The 25,641-nt window shown below is 33.1% G+C and overlaps 1 protein-coding gene across 1 annotated transcript; it reads left to right on the forward strand.

The window, feature by feature from the left end:
* Positions 1-1,402: 1,402 nt before the first annotated feature.
* LOC143057425 (uncharacterized) lies at positions 1,403-10,130 on the forward strand. The gene is made up of 2 exons (XM_076230729.1): positions 1,403-5,380; positions 7,115-10,130. The coding sequence occupies exons 1-2, from the start codon at positions 1,403-1,405 to the stop codon at positions 7,340-7,342; spliced, it is 4,206 nt and encodes a 1,401-aa protein (XP_076086844.1). The 3' UTR covers positions 7,343-10,130.
* Positions 10,131-25,641: the final 15,511 nt, after the last annotated feature.

Raw genomic sequence — 25,641 nt, forward strand, 5'->3', positions numbered from 1 at the left:
GAGACTGGAGATTATAGACAGCACGTGGGACTCCACGACAACACTTCCGTTTATAACAATGTCGGAACCACCATACAAAATAAACTTGGATTGATTTTTGGAATGATATTTAATTTCGCAAATTATGGAAAAACGTTAGTTTGAATAAATGCGGTTGTTAGTTTAAAAATTTTCAGCCAGAAAACATGGTACCAATTTCACGTGACGGCGACTATAAGAGGAGTGTCTTTATTATAGTCCTACATGTATCTGTTGTTTTATTTTTAATATGTTCTCGTCCTGAATTTGCATGAAATATTTGCCACTAAATGTTAAGTAACCAAAAATAAATCAATCCATTATTTTCAGTAAGTCGATTAATACATCTTTCACAAATCATTTATTTCATTAGCGATAGTAAGTAATGAACGATTATAAATTGTAAGGTTGTCACCAACCTTAAAGATGCTTATACTGGTAAATACAAATTTATTCCTATTGTTAAAAAAGTTAATACCAATACATACTTTAAAGAGCTGATAAAAAATAATTCGTGCATGTAATTAAAAATCAACGGAGTATATAACACAAAATTAGCTTTGTATACAAAACCAATCAATTGCAATTTGTATGTTTGCTGAAAATATGCATGAAAGTTTTGCCAGTGAAATATAAACAACCAGCATTAAATAAACTAATGCTTACACGTATACTCTTTCAACTCCGTTACTCTTTTCATTTCCGGTAATAATACCGTAATAGTGCCATCATTCATGTCTTTTGATAGCAACTGTTATTTGTTTTTAGAATCCAATCGAAACCCGACATGTACAATCGTGTCTTTTATTATGGATCCCCGGAATTGTCGTAAATGTTATTGACGTCGCTGACAACATATTAGCGCTAAAAGTTCTGAGACGTTGTTGTATTTTTTAAAAAGTAGACAAATGTTTATCGATCAACAATTGTTGACCACATTTGTTGAAATAATATCGTACACGTTCGGGGGGATTGGGATTTTGAGCACACGTTCGGGGGAATTGGGATTTTGAGGACACGTTTGGGCAAAATAGACACGTTTTGGGTAATGGACAAGTTTGACAGATTTACAAATGTAAACAACATACATGTTGGCCTTGGGCTTATTCTGCTTTTTGGTCGGGTTGTTGTCTCTAGAATTATTCCCCATTTCCATTATCAATTTTATATACTTTAGTATCAATTTCAAGTTTAGCGTATTTTCTTTTTTCCTCAGATATTAAAATTTGCAAAGACAAATAAAATGTGCCTAGCTTTTAACCTGAATGAGTATCAGCAAATGCACCATGTCATGAAAATATACAAATAATATTCATAAAGACGTAAACACATTTTTCAATATGTCATGAACACATTGTACTATATCTGAAAACTCTTCTTTTAGATGGTACTTGATGAAGAGGCAAGGTGTCTTAGAGAGAAAATAAGAAAACAAATTCCATCTGCTTTGAAGAAATCTGGCCGAATCCATCAGTATCCAGTTAAATGGCATAATGGTGGAATTCATCCTGAAAAACATGTGGAGCAACGTGATTATATCAAGAATCTTTGTGCTGATCTTATCGAGGATATTTGTGAACTTATTGATAAAGCCAGAGAAGACCAAAAAGATCTGATAAGAACAGAATATTACACAGACTATCAAGAAGTTCTTCACCATCAGCACTTTTGTAAACTTAAATGCGAAATTTTCTGTGGTAGAGATGATGTTTTACAACAAGCAAAAAAATATATTCTCAAAGACATGTCCAGAAGGCCACTTATTTTATATGCTCCGTCAGGTGCTGGAAAAACATCTGTTATGTCCAAAATTTTGCAGAATCTCCCAGAGTGGTATGAAAAGGAGCCTCACATTGGAATTATTAGATTTTTAGGCACATCTCCTTATAGCTTGAATATATATGATGTACTATATGGAGTTTGTGGACAACTTGCTGACTGTGCAAAACTAAGGATGGAGCCAGTAGGGTACAACAATATGAAAAAATTAGTCGAATACATGCCAAGACTCTTACGTCGTGTATCAGCGAAGGTGAAAAAGCCAATAGTTATTCTTCTGGACTCTCTAGATCAGCTTTCAGCAAAAGATGATTCTTACTTGTTAAGTTGGCTGCCTACAGAGCTCCCACTAAACTTGAGGATGATTGTATCAACACTACCTAGAGAACATGGAATTTTGGACACATTAAAAAAACTGTTTCCAGATACCACCAATTTTGTAGAAGTTCCATCTTTACCAGATAAAACATGCTTTGAAATTATTGACAAATATCTAGCTAAAAAGGACAGAGCTGTCACACAAATTCAAAAAAAGAAACTTGTCAGTGCGTTCAGAAAATGTCCAGGTCCATTATTCCTCAAACTAATCCTCAATGAGGCTGTTAACTGGAACTCATACACACCAATTATTGCTCTAACTTTGAAAGATTCCGTACAAGGAGCCATAAACCTGCTGTTTGAAAACATGGAAAAGAAATTTGGGCAAGTTCTAATAAGCCATGCTCTCGGTTACATTACTGTTGCCGAATATGGAATTTCTGATCTTGAATGGGATGACGTGTTATCCTGTGATGATGAAGTATTAGATGATATATATCGCTATCATGATCCCCCAGTCGATGGCATTGTACAAATGCCACCAGTACTTTTAGCAAGGATAAGATATGATCTTAAAGAATATATTGTCGAGAGACGATTATTTGGTAAAACAACATTGAATTGGTATCATAGGCAGTTCACTGAGACAGCTCATAAAAGATATGCAACTGGCAGTGCAGGCAACAAATTACATAAGGTATTGGCACAATATTTTATTGCCAATGATGGTATAAAAAGGGACATAACACTTCACAGACGAGGAAAAACAGTGAAGAAAGCAGATAGACAAGTCATTAAACAACCTCTTGTTGTGAAGAATCAAAGAAAACTGATAGCTGTTCCACATCACATTACCCGTGCAGGGGATCAGATAGATCCTTCAATTGCCAAGTCAAAATGCTTTTGTAATTTGAAGTTTCTCACAGTGAGAATACAATCATTACCATTATCAACCCTGGTGGACGACATGACAGAATATATAGACAAAACAAACGATAAAGAGGTGGCCCTCTTGAGAAAATTCTTCCTTGTCTCAAAAACTGGAAATAACAGCGAAACAAACCTTTCAATCAATCTGCTGTCGCATTTACATGTAAAGGAGAGTCAGAAATATCTAAAGGAATTACTACAGCAAGCTAAGGATACAGTATATGCTAGTAAGTCTCCATTACTTTTACCAGTATTTCCATATCTGGCACCGAGTAAAGATGCTTCGTCAGCTCTTTTGAAGATTTATGATGATGTTGATGATATCATTTCAAGTGGTTCAGAATCAGTTTTGATGACACATGCGAAAGAGGCAGATGTCGATCAAAAAGGGTACCTAGTTTTTGATTCAATTAGTAATGATGTCAACCAATTAAGCCATGACAAGGGATTCAAGCCAGTAATGCCACCCATATTGGATCATTCCGCGAAAAGAATAATAAACATAGGCAGAGACAGCTTTCAGATTTTCCATTTAAACAATCACGTTACAAACATGAAGAAGTTTTCCGACATTTTTGAAGATCTAGGAAAAGAGATGTACCCTACAATGAGTTGTCTAAGTACCGATTTCTTACATTTGACCATTTTATTTAGCAATGGAGATGTTCTAATAATGGATACAAACAGCTTCCAGAAAGTTGACTTCGTCACATTGAGAGAACAAGCAATTGATGTTTCTAACATTATTACTACAAGTAGTGACAATTTAAAGATTATTTTCACTATTAAGACTGTTGCAAGTGAAAATGAATATGAACAAGAGGGTGTTGTTAGAATCCATGTTGTTGGTGCTGCAGAATATGGAAAAATTGTGAAAACAAATCATACTTTTACCAGAGGTCTTGCTGCAGTTGGTTTTAATGAGAACCTGCTTGTAGGAACTGGTAATAGAGAATCAGATGATACTTTGACAGTTGTTAACCTAGATGAGGTCAGGATTTCTATCACAAAGAAATGGTCTTCTAAAGTAATGCAGCTATCTGTAGCACAATACCATGCACTGGCTGCCATTTGGCTGGAACAAGGCTACGTAGCTGTGTACGACATTTCTAATGGAGAGGTTGTCCAAGAGTTAAACATAGATAATTATGTAACAAGCTTTGGAGTGAGCTGGAAATATGATTTAATCGTCATAGGTGACAACCAAGGACAGTTAATTATGTACGAAGCACAGACAGGAAAACACTTTGAGGATTTCAAGGCAGAAAATAATGAGATCGTAAAAGTGGCAATACTTGAAGATCAAGTTGTTACAGTGAGCAAAAGAAAATCGGCAAAAGTTTGGGTGCTAAGAACATTACTAAATTCTGATGGTAATCAATCATCAAGAACAGATGTCAAGGGAGAAGGTTATGAAGAGCTGGGACATCAGGATATCATTAGTTTTGACGTTGACCTCAAAGGACACTGCATCATAACTTCATCAGACGACAACAATTTGAGAATCTGGTCAATGGATAGTTGTCAGCTTAAAAAGAAGATTTACATTGGAATCACTGGCCATAAAGTATCAGCAGCAGTTAATTCAATTTGTATTGTTTTCGACAATCAAGCCCAAACATTAAAAGTGTTTAATTTCGAAGAAGGATCTGAGAAAGAAGGATTACGAGCTAGACCCGTTCTAAGTTTCTGCCTGGGAGATGATCATAAGACATTATGTATCCTGATAACTGACGAAATCAATCAATTTATTGAAGTAATAGATCTCGTTAGTCTAAAGTCTAAAACCATTCCGTTGAAGCAGCAGCTGACTTGTGAAAGTATAGATCTGTCTATAAATAAATCAGAACGCTATCTTATCCTTAGAGTTACAATTTTTGAAAAAGAATATGCTCATATCCGAACCTTATGTCTTAGGCAAAGTGGAGGATTTTTACCACAGTCTCATAAACACAGGTTTTATGCTATAGACAAATTGCAAGCAACAGGAGAACTAATGCCATGTATTCGAGTTCTCACGAAAATTCCACATCTAGGAGAAGTTGTCTGCCCCTATCAAGGAAATGTCATGATGGTCACAACTGGTGACAAGGTTATGTTTTGGGATATTAGTACTGGCAACTGTAGTCAAAGAGTAACAAGAGGAGAAAACCTAGGATTTATCATGTTTATGCATCGACCAGACCACTTGAGAACATCATGTCTAGCAATGGAACAAAGTAACGATGGACAGTATGTAGCTATAGGATATGCAGATGGTTATATGATTGTGTGGGATGCCAACACTGGCTTCCCAGTGGGGAGAAAAGAACCAAAGACAATACACAAAGCTTCGGTAAGATTATTTAAAACTTTTTTTGTGTCAACTGATATCAATGTAACAAGAGCAAGATTTATTGTTTTCCATTTTGATTGACATAATCATTGTTGTGTTTGTTGTTAGATTTAGTTATCTGGTAAAGTCAACTTTACTATAGGTAAAGTTTCAATGATTTGATTCATATATATATTATACTCAATGCATTGTATATTCAGAAATTATTCAATCTGTTTTAAAACTATTTAAAATGTGAAACAGAAAGTGTTGCTAGTAATAATTTTCTATCTCATGTAGATTCAGGATTTTTGTGGATACCAATTTGTGTTGATATTTGTTGTTGAATATGTTGTATTACAACCTTTTTTTCATTTTACTGACCACAAAGACTTTATGGTTCACTTACTCTTGCCAAAGAAAAAAAAAGTATTGTAGCATTTTTAAGACTATTTTGGCTTCCAAGTAAATAAGGTCTCTGACCTACATTTCCTACTTCATTTTAGTTTTACATGTCAGTATCTTTGACTAAAAGGTAATTAAGAATAGTGTTGGATTCATATTGCCTAAATTGTGTATCTTTAAGTAGGTATGGTCACCATCTGTCTCTAATGACCTATTTGCCATGCTGTATTGACTTTGAATTACAATTGCAAATTACTTTATAAATCCGTATGTTATTGTTTTTTTTCTGAAATTCAATAATTTAACAGATTGTTCAACAACTATGAATGATTTATTACCTGTGTTATTCAGTCAAGCTTTATAATCGACTCTGTGTAGTATTTGAATTTCTATCCATCTGATGAGTAAACTTTTTTTTCAACTGATTTGTATAGTTCGTTCTTATGTTGTACTGTTACACCACTGTCCCAGGTTAAGTGGAGGATTAGGATCTCGCTAGCATGTTTAACCTCTCCTCATTATGTATGCATGTACCTGTCCCAAGTCAAGAGCCTGTAATTCAGTGGTTGTTATTTTGTTTATGTGTTAGATATTTGTTCTTCGTTAATTTTTTTGTTTTAAATTAGGCCGTTAGTTTTCTCGTTTGAATGTTTTACATTTTCATTTCGGGTCCTTTAATTGCTGACTATGCGACATTGGCTTAGCTAATTTTTGAAGGCCGTACGGTGACCTTTAGTTGTTAATTTCTGTGTCATTTGGTGTCTTGTGGATTAACAAGAATAATGGATTGTTGATACGCATCATATTGAGATTTATTAATGTTCTTGTATAATTTAATTTTGGATGTAACTCGTCAACTGCTTGGCTGACGTCGTTTCCTTTATTAGCCCAGAGACATAATTTTGTCATGTGACCGTTACGTCATCAACGTTTTTTTCATGATTTACTCAAGTTTAAAATGGATTTAAGAATTAAATTATAAGAAATGACTGTAACATTTGTTCTGCCTATTCGAAATAGCATAAAAAATGGAGTGCACACTGTTAAATAACCCGTTACGCGCGTTATTCAGTGTGCACCACATTTTTAATGTTATTTTTCATAGACAGAAAAACTATTACAGTCATTCTTTAATTATATATAAAATAACAGATTAGTATCTTAGCCATCAGAAATCAAAACAATAGTTTCCATGACATTTTTTTCTTTTATTTCTAAGATTGAAAATATGTGATAAGGGCTCTTGAGCCATAACGGGAAAGATATCTTTTATTTATATCAGAACATATTTCACTCATCTAAAAATGAATAATTTCATAATATAAAAGAAGTGCACTATTTGTTTTGCAGGTGGTTACCATAACAATATCACCAGATAGTAAATGGGTTGCTTCTAGGTGTCTTAATAATTTGCTGATATTTTGGGACATCACTACTGGAATAGACGTCGTACAACTGAAGATCCCCTCTGATGTCCAACAGATGAAGTTCACAGCTGATTCTAAACACCTTGTTATCAGGATAGGAGTTCATGTTACTAGGATTGTAGTGTACAAACTTCATCCCGGTCAACAGTAATACTAAGGAACAGTTTACATGACGGGTGCAAAATATGGACCCGGATCTGCCCACCCTTTCGGAACACCTGATATTCCCCCACGTTTTTGGTGGGGTTTGTGTTGCTTAGTCTTAAGTTTTATATGTTGTGTCTTGCGTACCTCTTCTGTTTGTATTTTTCTTTTTGAAACATGGCGTTGTCAGTTTAATTTCGATCTAGGAGTTTTAATGTCCCTCTGGAATATTCCGCCCCTCTTACATTGTCAACGTATATTTGTTCCGTCTAAAAAAGTTCCACGAGAATCTTTGTTATAAACAAATGTCATAATATCTGTTTCTGTTTGAGAAAAAATGTTACCATTCATTCCGTTAGGAACATATACAATTCCACTGAAAATAATATTACAGAATATGTTTTCCATTTGGAGCTGATATCATAGAGGAAAACAGTCTTGTTTTGTTCTTAAATACTCTACAATTTACAATCTTAAAACAAACAGTTGTCTGATTTTGATACTTTCTATAGAGAGAAACTTAAAATTTATTTCAAAGGCTGATATGTAGGTTTTCATTAAAGGGAAGTAACTAGGGTATAGAAAAAAGGTTGAGATATGCAGAGTCTTTTTGAATATCACGTCTAGTAATAAACATGTTTGTATACGCAGGTTATTTGATAACACTATTGACTAATTTTTATTGTAGATTGTTATAGTTAAATTGTAAAAATTATTGATAAAAAAAAAACACAAAAATTAATGCATTTTTTCTGTAATATTGTAATATTTTATTTGTTTATTATTGTATTAATTGAATGACAAATCAAGAAAAAGGTGCCGTGTCTATTAAATGTGTTACTGGGGATTCATTTATTTTCGTGAATAAAAAAAAATAAAATCGTGGATATTTGATTCCGTGGTTTGGTCAAAGTTTATATACAACCTGATGGCAAATTTGTGATTCGTTGAACATTTAAATTCGTGGTTCATATGTTTCAACGAAAACCACGAACATCGGTATCCCATGAATAATAATGAATCCATAGTATATAACTTCAACCTATATATTTTAGTATGTGTAACATGTACTATATAACTTGCTGTTATGTTCATGTGCAAATAAAAAGAAGCTCATTTAAATAAGGTGTTTATTTTACGACTTTTAAAGACCTACATAACTGCAGGCTAACACTGATTTCTTTTGTAAGCCATTACCTTGATGTTACTTTTTGCCTAGTCATAGCTTTATCTTAAAATTGAAAGAAAAAGACAAATATATTTTGACATTCAAAATGCAACTCGACAAAATATTAACTTTTGTTTCTTTTTTAAAGTCTCCACAGTGTTGATTTGGCATTAACTTAAATTTTAAATACTTACTTCAAATAATAAAACTATATTTCCTTTTATTTGGCTTGACTATTTTCGTTTTCACTCATTTTTAAAGATGTGCACACTTTCTTATTTCCACTGAGTGTTTAAAACAATTGTAAGTTTACATTACATCGATATTTTCGAAATGGTTTTGTTGAAAAGTAATAAAACTACATTTGGTGTAGTTATGAGGCCACACCGGTTCAGTTTTTCGAATAAATTAATGTTTTTCGACATATATTTGATATACGAGGGTTGTCCGTAAAGTTTGAGGACTATCTCAATAAAATAATTTTCACCCGTCCGAAATATATAAAACAAGTATATAACTAATTTCATGATTTACTGATTAAGTGTACAAATTTCTATTTTAGTACCTGCTTGAATAATCGCATTTTCATCAACTTTAGAATCTTAAGAAACTCTCACCCGGAGCACTCACACAAATATTTCTGACGTTTCGACGTTCGACGACGTCAACATTTTAACTTTTCTCAACGTAGTCCCCTGCAACTCATTTTTGTTACATCTTTTTAACCAGTCATCAAATATTTTCTCAAACTTTTCTGTTTACATTTTAAAGATTATTTTTCATAAACTTCTGTCTAAGTTCAGGTAAATCGTCGAACCTTTGTACATATAATTCAGTGAATTTCCGGATTCATTTCATCGACCTATCCGACAATGTCCGAAGTTGATTTATTTTTTATTTACGAATCGCTTCAGCACTGCATCATATTATTGTTCGTGTTTATACCAATTAAATATATTTTGATTGATATTTTTGTATCATAGGTTTATTGAACAAATGTGTAAGAAAGATTTGTCTGATAAATTTCGGTCAACAATGCATTCAGGAAAATACAGAACACACGTTACGAAACAACAGCATGGTCTATGACAAACATGTTATACATCCACATAATTGACTATTAGGATTATATAAAAATTGAAAATTATGTCATTTGTTTTGGTAGAATTATATATTCATATATTTGTTATTTGTAGAAGTAAAATTTATTTTTATTTTTTAAAATAGAAAATTAGAAATATTCTTTGCTTAACCTTTTTACTCAGTATATGTAGTATAGATTTTATACCAAAAACGTTGTTATTATTTTCATAATTTCATGGGGCGAAATGTCCTATGTCGATTTCTATCTACTGTCACACATGTATGTAACTAGCTATTAAACCAGGTTCAATCGGCTTATTCTCATTTCGCCTTAGCTGTCAAAATTTATATATAAAATTAATCCCAGTTTGCCTTAGTACAAATTTTCAGGTAAATAAGAATTAACTAAGGCGAAATGGGAGCTTCTGTAAACATTGTAATTAAGTTATGTTTTGTTTGTATTGCAATTAGTTGATATTTGTTATTTTGATGTCAAATATTACCATGAAATACTATTTAAAAGAAGATATATTTTTTTTATTTTTTGTTTACTATTTTGTGTCCCACTTTTTAAAAATGTGTTATTTTTAGTTGGTCTTCTTTTCCTGAAATTGTATTTTTTTTTACTCATGTATAATATTTTTAAACAAAGTCTTAGTAGAGATGACAAATTGGATAAGGATATTTCATATTTTAATGAAAAAATAAAGACAAATATCAAACTATCATAACAAATATTTTATTTCAATCAGCACTGAATTCAAAGCACAATGTTATTATAATAGCATAAGAAATAGCACTAATACATAAAACATGAGTATTTCCATAAAGTTCATATTGTGAAATACAAGACACTAATTTACACATTTGAATGTTCAAAGTTCATCTAATTTCCAAGTTTGAGGATGTATGATGCTGCATCACCATACTGAATATAGTCTTTCGTACCATTGTGTAGTGATTCCTTCAAAGTTGCGAATCTTTCTATTTCCCTGTACTTCTTTGCTTTTCCCCGCATCTTGCCACCTGCTGCATATTGTACCTTCTTAACCTCGTTAGCTGCTTGCTCTTTCTTTAACACATTGATGATTTCGAATATATTTGGATGTGCAGTTTTTACTCTCTTTTTTAACTTGTTATGCCAGCCCTCTAAATGGTTATTTGTTCTGGGTCCTTCTGTTTGGTGATGGTTCCAGGTTGGTTGTGGGTATCTGCCCTCTAGCCATGTCAGAACTATATAGTCTGTTAATTTGGTGCAAGCATCTGACTGTGGTGCATTTTCCAAGGCATGTAACCAGTAGTCTTCCACACGATCTAAGGGCAGTAATGGTAAAGCTGCTGCACGACGGACGAGTTTGTTGACATCTGGGACATCTTTATACTGAGTTTGCAGCCCATATTCCTGTGTCTTTTTCCATATTGCTTTTGCGTAGTGGAACAAACAACCTTTGAGTTCTGCGTTTGGAAAGACATGAGATACTGCATTTCTTGATGCACATTCAAAGTCAAGGCTCACTTTATTTGGATGAAAGTTGAGATTATGTTGGTTGGCTATGTTTTTCAGGAGATTGAAGAATCTTATGTAACATTCACCATCTCGCTGTGGTAGCAGAGAATACACCAATGGAAACATGGCTGTGCCAACAAATGCATGAATGGTGAAAATGCTGTCAAACATTGGTGGTGCTGTGTAGAAAGTTCCATCACAGTATACAGTGTCTGCAGTGCACAGTTGTCGTAGATTTTCTGCAGTTGTAAATATGAGTAGCTTGTTGATGTCACCATCTTCAGCTTGTAGAAATGGTTCTCTACTTGTGGTCTGGCGAAATTTTCCTTCAAGTTGGATTCTTGGTCTAGTATTTGGTATGCCTGGGTACAGTTTGTGTCTGGTACGATAGAGTGATGATCTCTTACTTTCGAAGGTAGGCAGTTTTTGTGCAGTCTCAAGGGTCTGGGCATCCCATGGTGCATCTCTGAGTTTTGTAATTTCTTCATCATAAATTGATGGTATAGGTGTATTTTCTGATCTGCATCTAGATCTAACAGATTCTAATATCTTTCTACTTTTGACTGATGCATGGTCTGGTAGGTGATTGTCTGGTTGGCCAATCTTTGAAGGGACATCATTTCTTGTGCATAGTGTAGCCCTGCAATTTCTGTCTATGCACTTCCAAGAGATCCAAGTATCTCTTTTGTTGTTCTGGCGGTGTGTGTAGCCATTCCATATCAAATGCCTTCCTCCTCTACTGGTCTCTAGGAACTCAACATGTAGCATTGCTCCTGCCATGGTCAATTGAAAACTGATATACCTTAAGTGGGTACACTCACTTTTTTATACTTAATGGAAGAATGTGAATAGTTCTCAATTATCATTATTAATTATAAAGAAATGTGCAAGCCATAGATTGTGAAGTGACAAATGAGAGTTATCCCAAGCCAATTGCTGAGTTTGATTCAGTAATTATGTAGACAAAGCTAACTAATGACCTGATCATTGGTAAATTTATATTTGGACCAAGCTTAAAGAAGTCAAAGAGTACCATGCATTATCTTTATTATATATAATTAAAACAATTTTAAAAACAATATTTATTATTTTATTTATTTTATTTAAAATTTCTGTAATATATTTAAATAAGACAGTGGGAAATTCATACAATTGATACTGAATAATATTTAATTATAGATTTTTTTTCTTCTAAAATCACAATTTTTTAAATCATAAAGTGTCTTTTTATAAATAAATGTTAAAATAATAATCCAAGAGACACAAATCCCTAATTACTTAATGTTTATGTTGTTATAAAAACACAGAGCTTTAATTTGTTTATTTAATTTTTTCATCTAAATTCACATTTCGCCTTAGTACAATTCCCATCTCGCCTTAGTATTTTTTTTACCTTTTTTACCTGGAATTCACAACTAAGGCGAAATGGGAACACACCGTTCAATCCACCATTTTCTACATGAAAAAAATGCCTGTACCAAGTCAGGAATAGGACAGTTGTTCATGTTGTTATCCATTCGTTTGATGTGTTTGAGCTTTTGATTTTGCCATTTGGTTAGAAACTTTCCGTTTTGAATTTTTCTCGCAGTTTAGTTTTTTTGTGATTTTATTTTGTCATGCTGACTGATGAACCCGCAAAAGTTTGAGCCAGTATATACTTTATAAGGGGGAAATAGTACAATACCTGATAAAAATAGTGTATTACCATTAATCTAGCAATGACAAAAAAAACTGATCTCCGAGGAAATTTCAAAACGATAATTCCCTTAACCAACGGCAAAAGTCTAGGAGAACAAGATATATATATTATTTGTAATTGATTCTGACGTAGCTTTGAAAAAAACTGCGAACAAACATATAAACATATACACATATATCAAATCTTTTCTGATAATTACTTATTTGTGGTTTTCATATCGATCTATTGCTTTAAGTCATTTGCAAGTGATAAATACAGTTCTTTCTTATGTTGTGCTGTTACATGACTGGTAAATGCTAAAGGGGGAGTTGAACGCTTACAAACATGCTTAATCCCGGCCGCCACATTCTGTATAAAATTGAGAATGGAAATGAGGAATGTGTCAAAGAGACAACAACCCGACCATAGAACAGACAACAGCAGAAGGTCATGTTCATTTTCATTCTCAGTGAGTGTTGATGGTTAATGTCTGTCATATCTGATTTTCATAAATTGTAGCGTTAACGATTAAGCCGTCAGTTTCTCGTTAACAACGTTTCACACACACATATACATAGGTCTATTATATATATAGCAGACTAAATGGTATAAGTTTATCTGATCGTTGCGGACCATACCGTACCATGACCGTTTATTGCTAACATAATCACATTATTGTCAATCATGAAACATTTTTCATTTTTATATCAATTATAAAAGAACTTGTGCAGTACTTCACATTTCTTCAATTCTTTTGTTATTCCTATAATAAATTATGATATGCACCCTGAAAGGAGAAGGCTGTCACTACGTACATATTCCCGGATTCAGTGAGTATAGCATTTAGTCATCTTTTCTCGACACCACTATACTGAATGAAACAAGTATGAAAGTTGGCTGTAGCTTTCCTTTTAAACAGAAATTTAACCAGTTTTCTTAATGAATCATTTGTCATTTTCTTTAATGTTTCAACAGGATTAATGTCGATACCTCTGCTGGTGGACTATCAGTCCCCGAGGGTATCATCAGCTCAGAGGTCAGTACTTCGGTACTGACATGATTTAACAAACTTAACTAAAATTGTCCGTTTATGAATTTTGACATTATTAAGAAACTAAGGTTTCAACTCCCTCAGGCAAAGTTGACTTTAGAAGAATTTGGCTATTTATTTTAGGTATTTTTGTCATATAGCTTTTCAACGGTTTCGGTACTTATACATCTTAGGATTTCAAATGTTTGGCTTTGAGCATTCCTGATGAAGGTAGACCCAGAAAAACGTTTCGGACGCATAGAATTATTAAAAGTGTTGTTTTCAACTTTTTGTATCATAAAATGTCCGATCTTAATCCGCGTTTTCATTATAACTTGGAATTGCACCGAGCTGGTGTTGTATCGAGGTGTTGTCATTTATGCATCGGCGAAAAATTTCGGGGGCATATTAAATTACCCCTGTCCATTCGTCTGTTCGTCCGCCCCTCTATTTGTTTGTTTGTCTCTCCGGGCATACATTTAGATACATGTTATGTCCAACTATTTCCGACCACAGTTTTTAAGCTACACCTTAATATTTTGTAGGTTTGTTTGTACACATAATGGACGCGTGCACGTCCACAGGATTTTGATTTATTCAATATATAAAATGCAAGATAGTTGAACTTAGCCATTTATTTGTACTAAAATGAGGAAGGGGATGTTATATATTCAAAAACACCGGTAGTTGGACTTCACTTCCTTTCGCAATAGCTATATAATTAAAAACATGATTTGTACTATACAAGTTTGTGGAACTATACTCATGCATAATTATGACAGGACACACATGGCATAGTACATATTTAGGTTTACTTCAGTAGAATTTGTTTAATCATTTCAGTCAATATAAATGGTTACAAATTCATATGTTGTTGCAACACTTCAAACTAGTAGCCGTATATCTGAGGCATGAAAGATGCTGAAACTAGAAAAAATAAGAGTACTCTTATGTGTGAACGTTTTTTTATTGTTTGGCTCGGGTTAGTTAAATAATCATGATACCTTAAAAGGCTATTTTTTGTGTGCTAATTTCACATAGTTTTAACACATTCAGAACTGCAACAAAGAGAGATATAAAAGAAACTATATTTTGCAATTGTTATGATTAACAGAATCCTCCAGTCTCTAAATACTAAATAAATTCGTGTAGTAAACTAGTCCGCCTTTTTTTTTAATTAGTGTTTTTTTGGGGCTGATCCGATCTTCTTGCGTAAAAAAAAAAGAATGTTTGTATTTGATATTGACTTTATCATGTCTATTGTTTATTGAATACGTCTAAGTAATTTAAATCATAATGTCCAACTTTTAACTAGGGTACGAAACTTCGATTCTAATTGTTCGTTACCAAATATTTTTTCTAACAACATACATAACTTCTATAGTTGTCAGTTGCTGCGAGTATTCTCATTTCTTTACAATGTCTTTTTTATGTGGAGATGTATAAGTTCCACGCCACGTCCACTCTGTGTTTCTGTTACTTCTTTTTGTGATTTGTTTGGATCTCATAAGTTAAGCCCTTTCAAGTGATTTTTATAGTAAGTTCTATTTTGAACTGTTACAACACTGTGAGCGAAGAGTTTGGATCACTCTAATGTTTTGTAACCCTGCCATTTTCTGTATTTGCTTTTTCCAAGTCAGTAACCTGTTATTCCTTGATTGTCGTGTGTTGCTATTCATCATATTTGATTTTTGTTCATAATTTTTTACCTAAACCAGACCGTTATTTTTTTGTTTGAGTAAGTTTGTATTTATCTTTTCGGGGACTATTATAGCTGACTATAAAACGTTTACAGTATATACCAACAGATGAAGCTTTTACAGGAAAAAGTTAATCTACGAAAACGTCGCCATGAGACCTTCACAAAAAGTCATCTTTTAAAAATGAGCAAATAGGTATAATTTCTCTAACAAATATTAGATAGCATGGAATAATGTCAAATTGTTTTACATTTTTGAAGATATAAAACATAGCATTTGTTATTCAATTTTTATGGATGTGATTTTAAGCATGGATGCAATTTTGCTTCTTCTCATTATAGTACGGTGACCGAGTAAGGAAAAGTCGCTTATTTAAGGAGTTTAATCGTCATTCGGACTATACGGCTATAAATCACAGTATTGGTAGTTCAAAGGTTAAACTTAACATTTTGACTTGTCGTCAAAAAATCGTACGGTGCAGTTTTCGTAAAATGGGATTTGAAGTACGTCAGTTTATTTGAACGAAAAATCGACTAAGACAAGTTTCGAGGTAAACATTGTAAAATAAGATTCGTGATATGATTTTTGTTATTGTATACATTGTTGTTACACCTTATTCGTGTTATTTTAACGATTTCAAATAAAGTTAAGCCAAATAAATTCGTTATTTAAGAGTTTTTTTTTGTTTTTTTTTTTAAGTTTAACACTACGAATACTTTGAATTTAATAGAGTACTTCCAATTTAATTTCATAATTTTTTTAACGCAAAATGTAAAATATTTATCATTTATATGAAATTTCATACATTTGTACCTTTATTAATCAATATTATCAAATTCATTTGTCTCAGAAGGACTATTTAAGCAATTCAAGCCAGACAAAATTCATAACGCTCATATGACGGAGCTATTCGAAGCTCATATACAGGCTCTTATATCATGTATATATACATATACGCAATTGGGATGTGATGTATTACTAACATTTACATACTGGGAATGTTCCTTGAAGCAGTAGACATTTAGCTGTCAAATGTTAGAGCAGAACGAGAGGGAAATTTGTCTCTTCCTTGAGATCGTCATCTCAAATGTAACATTATATTTTTGTAACCAACCGTACCGCACGAAGGTGGATGCCAGTTTACATACTCGATATGCTTCAATCTTCTGAGAACATTCGATCACCATTTATAGATGGCTACTTTGCTTTTTAGACAGATTCCTGGACATTTTAACAGTAATATGACATGGCCACAGAAAGGACCGTTATAAAAGCCTCAAGGGAATTAGGTGGCACTGTAGGCATAAAAAAATCAAAAGTCTGCGCTTGTTAGATAGACCCTTGCTAGACATGTCATATAATCCATTAGTCGTGTAATGCTGAAAAGGGATGGAATTGCTGCAAATTATGCAAATTCACAAGAAGAAAAAAGCCAACAAAAATGAAAAAAGCTGAAGAACATGTTATTACAATTGTGAACCATCTAAATGATCCATGACTGATCCCTTTGGTGTGGAATCCCACCCTCAATGTCTTATTAATATCTCTTCTTAAATGCATGCTTCAAGACATATTCGAGGTTCTTTGCTCACAGTTGTCGAGGAAGGCTTGAACATCACAAGGAGTTTTTATAGTCCAATATCACAGGTCGCATAAATCCATAACTTGTGACTAGACGTGCACTGATTTCGGCAAAATGTAGAGATGATGTTATCATAGAACATGTGTTGTCGCACCCATTCAATTATCCCCTTTTCAAAATGACGGCACCATGAGAAAATCATGCAAGTCGGATTTTTTAAGCAATTCGAATCTTTTAAGTCTCATGTTCAATTTTCCTACCTCCCTTTATACCATCACTCACAACTTACATAAAAGAGGGACGAAAGATACCAAAGGGACATTCATACTCATAAATCTAAAACAAACTGACAACGCCATGGTAAAAAATGAAAAAGACAAACAGAAAAACAATAGTAAACATGACACAACATAGAAAACTAAAGAATAAACAACACGAACCCCACCAAAAACTAGGGGTGATCTCAAGTGCTCCGGAAGGGTAAGCAGATCCTGCTCCACATGTGGCACCCGTCGTGTTGCTTATGTGATTACAAAATTTTAATCCGGTAAATAGTCTAATTCGGTAGCTCACATTCATGAAAGGGAAGGAAATTGTAGTTACGACGTAAGGAACATATCCGATATCATTTGTGAAACGGTTATTCCATAACGGTCAACCAACTCGTGATGGCGTCCGTAAAATTTACGAATGGATGACTTCAACTTCACCATTTTGAACTTTTGGTTTAATAGCTTCCTTGTGAGCAGCAACCCTCTATCAAGAAAATCATGATAGGAAATGCAGGCACGGGAATATAGTATCAATTGGGAGATATATACCCCGTATGCAGGTGGAATGTTGCTACTTAGAAATGGAAAGTTCACAATTGGAAAGCTGAAATCATCTCTTTTGTTGTAAAGTTTTGTTTTCAATCGACCCTCATTGTCAATTTCTAGATGTAAGTCAAGATGTGAAGCCGACTTAACTGTATCTGTAGTATCCTTTATCTCTAGTTCGATGGGATAGATGCGTTCCACATAGTCACCAAATTTTGAATGTTTAGTGAAAGAACATCATCTATATAGCGGAAAGTAGAGTTAAAGGATATTGCTAACTTCTTATCTTTCTTCCTAAGAAGTTACATAGAGATGGTATGGCATTGGTTCAATTTATTAATATACATGTAAATTACTTAGTTTTATTAATTTTTGAAATAGTTCGTTAATTGATAAAATGCAGATCAACTATTTTTGTCTGCCGATATAATTTTACATTAGAGAAAATAAAGGAAAGAAAAAGAAATACTGTCTTCTATTATACATGTATCTTTAGTAATTTAAATAATATAATTGAAAGTAACCATACTTTTAAAAAAACCGTCAGAAAAGGAATAATAAATGTACAAATGAAGGTTACAAATAAAGACTGAAGAAAATTCATGTCCTCTTGTTCAATTGTAGTGTAACACGTTATTTACAGGGTTTATCAATCTTTGAATGGATAATTTGATAACAAGCAAATGAATTAATATTTGTTTCTGCCAAGAACATTTAAATGAAGCAACACTAATCAACATAGACGAACAAAATATATATGTATCTTCAGTAACTTTCATGTACAGATTCTTTATTTAAGGACGCCGTACAATTTAATCAATGAAAAACAGTTAAGAATATTAATGGTAAAAATTGCTCTGCACCAGATGAGCATTAACACACGATTATATAATCATGCTTACGCATTATGTGTGTAAAAGTTAAATAAAGTGCAAACAGTTGTATACCGGTGTTCAAAAAGTGAGAAAAATCAAATCCGGGTTACTTACTAACACCAAGTGAAATACATCAACCATAAGAGGAAAACAAAGGAACAACAGGAATATCTAAGTGCACATGAAAAAAAACAAGTAAATACGTGAAAACATCTTTTAGATATATTTAATTGAAATGTGGGTATTTGACATATTTTTAATGGGGTTTAAGGTACAAACTTTGGTAGAGCCCAACAGGTAGACAAATATGAGACGTTTTTAATCTGGACACAGAGAAACTGAAATGGGCCAAATTTGGCGCTAAATGTTGTTATATCATAGACGATGTGACGTCAACGTGGGTCATTTGCATAACTAGGTCAGTTGTCCTATTAATTGACAATAGCATAATGATGCATTTACTTAAATGAGTACAAATAATTGACATAAAAAGATCAAATTGTCAGTGGATTTTGTATCTAAATAAACAGACATCATGGATAATCTACGGAATTCAATATATCGTAAGGAACAACAATGATACTAAGGAAAACGCGCGTGAAGTTCACCGTTGTAATGAGTAGGTAAGCAACGACCGCTGAACATGTGAAATGGGTTAGCAACACCCAGCAGCTATGGGTTTTGTAACGACGTGCGTATTCAAAACAAAATCCTAGAAATAAACAAAGTCGGGGATAAGTTGTTTCCCGACATGAATTTGTTAATTGGCCCTTCAGTATCTTTTCCTCTTTTAAATAAGTATTGGTACTCATATTTACTTACATAGTGTACTTTGCCCTTTTACACTTAAATTTCCTTTTCAATAAAGCATTGTATTTTAACCAATGAGAAATAATTTATTAAGAACACTAATGGTACAAGTAATACTGCTCCAGATGATCATCAACAAACGATTATATAATCGGGCCTAGACATTATGTGTTCAAAAGTATAAATAAAGTGCAAACAGTTGTAAACGGCCGGTGTTCAAAAGGCATCAATCGATTGGAAAAAAAAACAAATCCAGCTTACTAACCGAAAGCAAGTGAAATACATCAACTATAAGGGAAAAAGAAAGGAAGAACAGGAACACCGAAGTGCAAACAAAATAAACAAAAAAAAAGTTATTCATTTATCCTATTTTCTATATGCAACACAACTAATGTGATATTCTTTTTGAACAATATCCATTTGATCTGGAGAGGCAAATCATAAATCTGAATAGTTATTTGCTTAATGTCATATAAAATGTGGGAACTTTTGCAGACGTAATTGTCACATGAGTATAAAAAAAGAAGATGTGGTACGATTGCCAATGAGACAACTGTCCACAAAATGACACAGACATTAACAACTATAGGTCACCGTGCTGCCTTCAACAATAAGCAAAGCTCATACCGCATAGTCAGCTATAAAAGGCCCCGATATGACAATGTAACACAATTCAAACGAGAAAACTAACGGCCTTATTTATACAAAAAAATGAACGAAAAACAAATATGTAACACATAAACAAACGACAACCACTGAATTACATGAGGCTCATTTAGGTAGTCAGCTATATTATCTATGTGAGTTACTTAGTACATGTCTTTTGGAGAGTAAATTCGAATTCGTTAAATGGTACACAGTAAACGAGCCACTGTGATTCATGGAGACAAATTTTCCTAGTTTATATCTCTATCAATGCCATATAAGCGGGAGTTTTGGCTTGCCATATAAGCGGGAGTTTTGGCTTGCCATAAAACCAGGTTCAACTCATATGTAATACCTTTTTCTTAAAATGTCGTGTACCAAGTCAGGAATATGCCTGTTGCTATAAAATATTCAGTTTGTATGTATTTTGTCGTCAGCTGTGGTTCTATGTTTCTGTTGTTTTTCTCTTATAGTTAATGTGTTTCCTCAGGTTCAAATGAACAAAATATTCTACCATATTGTAAATCTACGCGATTAAAATCTAGAGCCATGGCATAGTTGAATTACATTTAATATTCATATGTTCAGTGTAGTACTTTTGCTTACCAAAGTGTCTACTGTAGTACTGAACGCACAAATGATAACATTGGGATCTAAAAAGTTATTAAAGGTACCAGGATTATAATTTAGTACGCCAGACGCGCGTTTCGTCTACATAAGACTCATCAGTGACGCTCATATCAAAATAGTTGTATAGCCAAACAAATACAAAGTTGAAGAGCATTGAGGATCCAAAATTCCAAGAAGTTGTGCCAAATACGGCTAAGGTTATCCATTCCTCGGATAAGAAAATCCTTAGGTTTTCGAAAAATTCAAAGTTTTGTAAACAGAAAATTTATAAAAGTGACCACATAATTGATATTCCTGTCAACACCGAAGTGCTGCCTACTGATTCATTTGTCAACCTGTTTTTATGGTCTGTCTCTATTATATATAAATTTTCAATTTTTCTGATTTTCTATCAGCAACAGTACAATCAGATAAGCATGCACTAACTGACTATAGTAGGAGTTTTTCTTGGCCAATATTCACTTTGATCTGAAGAATAAAAAAATGAAGTAAAATTATACTTTTAGTAAAAATGACACTCCAAATCCGCATGTGTTCATTTTTTGGAAACAAAAAAGTTACGTTTGTCTATCCAAAGGATAGACATGTCTAAGAAACCGATATTTTAAGTAAACGTCTAAAATTGCGTTTCCATTTATCTTTACAGTTCGCACATGAAGCTATATTTATAACACATATTTGAATTGAGGAAATCCGAGTGTTGTGTAACGCAATATTACATAAATACATATATCATATAATTTATATGTGTATTTTGGGGTTGTTTGATTAAATATTGCTGTGTACTGTCCAGTGCAAATCATTATTTGTACGTTAAATTGAAACAATCATTTCGGACTATTATTAATAATTTTAATCATGCGTTTCGGTATTTGTGAAAATAATCAAAAGATATTTCTATTTTCATCCTTGGAGACTCTGCTACGGTGTTCAGGCTTTTTTTGTACCAAATTCTGCTTGATTAAATTATCTCATAACCTTTTAGATCTTTCTTTCCTGAGCATTTTGAGCCTAAGTTTTTTTCTGTAGGACAACCCATCTCAGAAAAATTAATGTTTGAAGGTTTGAAGTTTTGACCATTTAATGGAATTCGGTTTGGTTGCATATGATATTTCTATTAATAATTATAATTATAATCAAGATAATTAAATGGCACCAAGATAATTAAGAAGGAAAATTCAATTTTCATGAATCTGAAACTTCTTCATTTTTTGTTAAATTTTTAATTTTTTTTTTGCTAGTTGTATGTTGAGCAGCAAAGTTTGAGAATGGGGCTTCAACCCAGATGTCAAAAGCATATTACCTTAGAGACACAGGTGCAAAATCAGGTGAAAATAAGGTGAAAATATCCAAATTAAATGAACAGAAAGCACAAATGTGGTCTTGTGGCATCATTTTAATAAACAACTAAGATGGTTTATGATCAATAACTAATTTTATTTTCTAAAAACCAATAAAAGAAACATTAAAAGCAGGTATTTCATACACACACAGGTAAATTATTACAGGTAAGACAGGTGTTATTCATTAATAAACATTGAAGAATTAGAATATTACAAAGACAATCAATATTTTCTAGATAAATTATATATTAGTTCAGAAAAGAAACATATATTTGAATTATGTTAGATGAAAAACACATTTTCAGGTAAAAGGTTATTGCATACAGGTAAAAGGTAATTAACAGGTAGATAAGTCATGTTAGTGAAAAGGGTTATAAAAGCTAAATTTAGTATGATAACAAAAAAACATTCATATTATACATCAATTCTAATCTGAGCTATAGTAACTAAGCCTTGTAGGTTTATTTACAGGTAAACAGGTAATTACAGGTAAATTACAGGTAAACAGGTAAATTGTATAGGTAACACATCAAATTTAGCAGACGTGTGCTTTTTTAAGAAAAAAAATCTGAACCTAGAAAGCAAAGTGCACGAGTTAAATAAAACCGTCAATACCCAGATGTGTAACCTGACAGGTAATGGGCAGATACCAAATGGGGGGGGGGGGGGGGTATGGAAGTTACCCCCCCTTTTTTTTGGTGAAAATTTACAAAAAAGATTTACAAAATTCAAATTGTCTAGATCTATCCTTTCTAGGATTTCAATTCTTCCTTCATTGTTTATCTAATATACAAACAAGTAAACAAATTATTTAAAGCAGCAACATAGCAATAAAACCATACAGAAGTCAATACATAGAAAGTGATATATGTATATTAGTTTTGTGTATTTTGATTAATTTCATTGACATGGACTGGAGAAAATAACATATATGTTACAGGTTATGCAAGTAAAAGCTACAAAAGAAAAACGAGGTCCTTGAAAATAATAATTTGTTCTAAATTTCACAGTCAGAAATGTGAAGCAAATTAAAAGTCTCCAAGAGTCAGAAACAGACAGAAAACAAAATCAACTTTTAATGAGAAGGTCGCCTTTTTTTAAATCCATTAGGAGAGGAAAGAACCAAACATCATCTGGACAGTCGTCATATCGAATATTGTATTCAGTTTTGACTGCATCTGCTTTCAGCTATTTTATGCTGATAACTTGGGCATCAAACCACTGTATAGTGTTATTTTCACTACATTTTTGTGAAATTTTTTTCCCAACCAGATCTTTTGGATTTTCTACATAATAAGGCAAAGACTCTTTTTGTTGTTTTATTTGTCTAGACAATCTTTCTCCTGATAATTTAGAGAACAAAATATTCTTTTTTGATTGCAGAGACTCTTGAATCTGATCTTCAGATTTATATGACATAGCACATTGAATTCACTAGAAACAGAATCTTGCTCATCATCATTTAAATCATTCAATTCAAAAATTTTTGTTAGGTTATCTTGTAATTCTTCATTTGAATATTTTTTCTTAATGTATGTTTCCTGAAAGAGCTCTTTTGAACCTTTTGAAAGTAAAACCACTTTGTGAAATTTTATTTGTACCAATAATGCCTCTCTCAATTTTTTTGCTTCTAATTTATTTATTTTTTCTTCCATTTGAGATTTATCCCAGACACCACCAAATTTAATAATTTCTCGACTAACAGACAACTTATTTGTCATTTTAGTTTGCTCTGATTTTTCTTGCTTTGCTTTTTTTTCTGCAAGTTTATTTGCAATTTGTGTTTCAACCTCTTTTTGTCTATTTTGAATAATTTCTATGTATTGAGGAGCAAGTTTCTGGGCACTTTCAAGAGCAGCATGCCTTTCACTAACAGGCAAATTACATAGCCATTTAGAGGGTTTGTTTCTTGTCCACATAAGCACAGTTTCTAGAGTGGAGGATTTGGCTGCAGGCTTGGCCTTTAATAAATTGTCAAGGATAGCCATATCCCGTTCACTGATGGCATTTGTTTTAGGGACATTTTTTGACATTTCTTTAATGTTTTTTGATGGTTCCCAATATGAACCCCCAGGTAACTGACTTGCTGCCTGCCTTTCTAATATGATTTGCAGCTGTGCACATAATAATTCAAGTGCAATTTGGGTAAAAGAGTCTAGCTGGGGGTCATTTGTTTCTTTAAATAGTTCATTGTATAGGTCATCCTTGTCCAACAAGCTGACATCATACATTAATGCCCCAGAAAAAGGTTCAGAACCATCAGCTGCCCACTGACTCAGACAAAGTTTCATTTGCAGTAAATGATTATTAATATCTAAGATAGAGCCGTCTTGCTCTAATATCTTCCAAAAAGGAGCAGTTACCAATTTATCCAACATGCCCATAGCTCTAGCACCAGCAATAATAACTTTGGATTTTATATCAAAAAGGACAGACTTTAACAAACCATTTGGTTCAGGATAATCCTGTAGTAACTCTAAAATATCATTTCTGTGAAAGTATACAGCAGCACAATCATGTAATGCAATATTTATTCTATGCCCATGAAATGTTACCAAATGGTTTTTAATGTCTCGCCCCTTAAGAAAAACTTCCCAGAATGCCCCTATTCCTGACTTGTCTGACCCTCTTTTTGTAAGTGCCTTTGCTGCTGTTCTAGCTAAGCGAAACGTACCACTTTCATCACTTTCAAATGAGTATGGGTTTCTGCTATCAGTGACAGAATCTTCAAATAATTTCAGCGCTTTATCAGCTGCTGTTCCAAAATTTGCCAGAAGATGCAACCTACATGCAAATCTTCCCATTTTTGTAATATCAGACTTTTCATTTTCAGTCATATTATCAAAATTATTAATTACCGTGGGTAAAAGATCTTTCCTAATTTTTTCTATATTTTCATTAAAAACATTATTAGTGGCACATTGGTCACTTAGGAAACATTTAATAGAGGTGATAAGCTTGGCCTTAACTTTAGTGCTATCTTCATCTGGGTTTGAGTAAGACCTAGCAAGGTCATCTATAATATTATTAAAACATTTTGTGTATGTAGCAGCATCACCACCGCCTACTTTACTTAAACCCAGTGATAGATTTGAGCCATCTTTTAGTGTGACCTGCATGCCTTCATAATGGTCATGGTATTTTGTTGTTGCATCTTGATGCAGAACATTACCTTTTGCCTCTGTAGGCTTATAATTGGTAAACATGGCTTCACAAGCCTGTTTACATGCTACTATTTTGGCTTCCACCATAAGTCTACTACTTATTAGGCTCTTGCTTGGTAGCCTATCTGGTAATTTCCCTGTTAGATTTTTTAATACAGAGGTTATAACAATAGGAAGTTTATTTAAACTAACATTTCCCTCTGTTACTAGCTGCATACAGCATTCTCTAACCTCATTTGTATATTTACCATTTTCAAAAGTAGCAATTGTGTC

The sequence above is a fragment of the Mytilus galloprovincialis genome, chromosome 13, assembly GCF_965363235.1.
Source record: "Mytilus galloprovincialis chromosome 13, xbMytGall1.hap1.1, whole genome shotgun sequence".
Classification (NCBI taxonomy): Eukaryota; Metazoa; Mollusca; class Bivalvia; order Mytilida; family Mytilidae; genus Mytilus; species Mytilus galloprovincialis.

Bases quoted from the DNA above. Each gene is read 5' to 3' on its own strand.
- LOC143057425 (XM_076230729.1), top strand. From the start codon at position 1,403: ATGGTACTTGATGAAGAGGCAAGGTGTCTTAGAGAGAAAATAAGAAAA. The intron at 5,381-7,114 runs GTAAGATTATTT...TTTGTTTTGCAG, and splicing joins AGACAATACACAAAGCTTCG to GTGGTTACCATAACAATATC.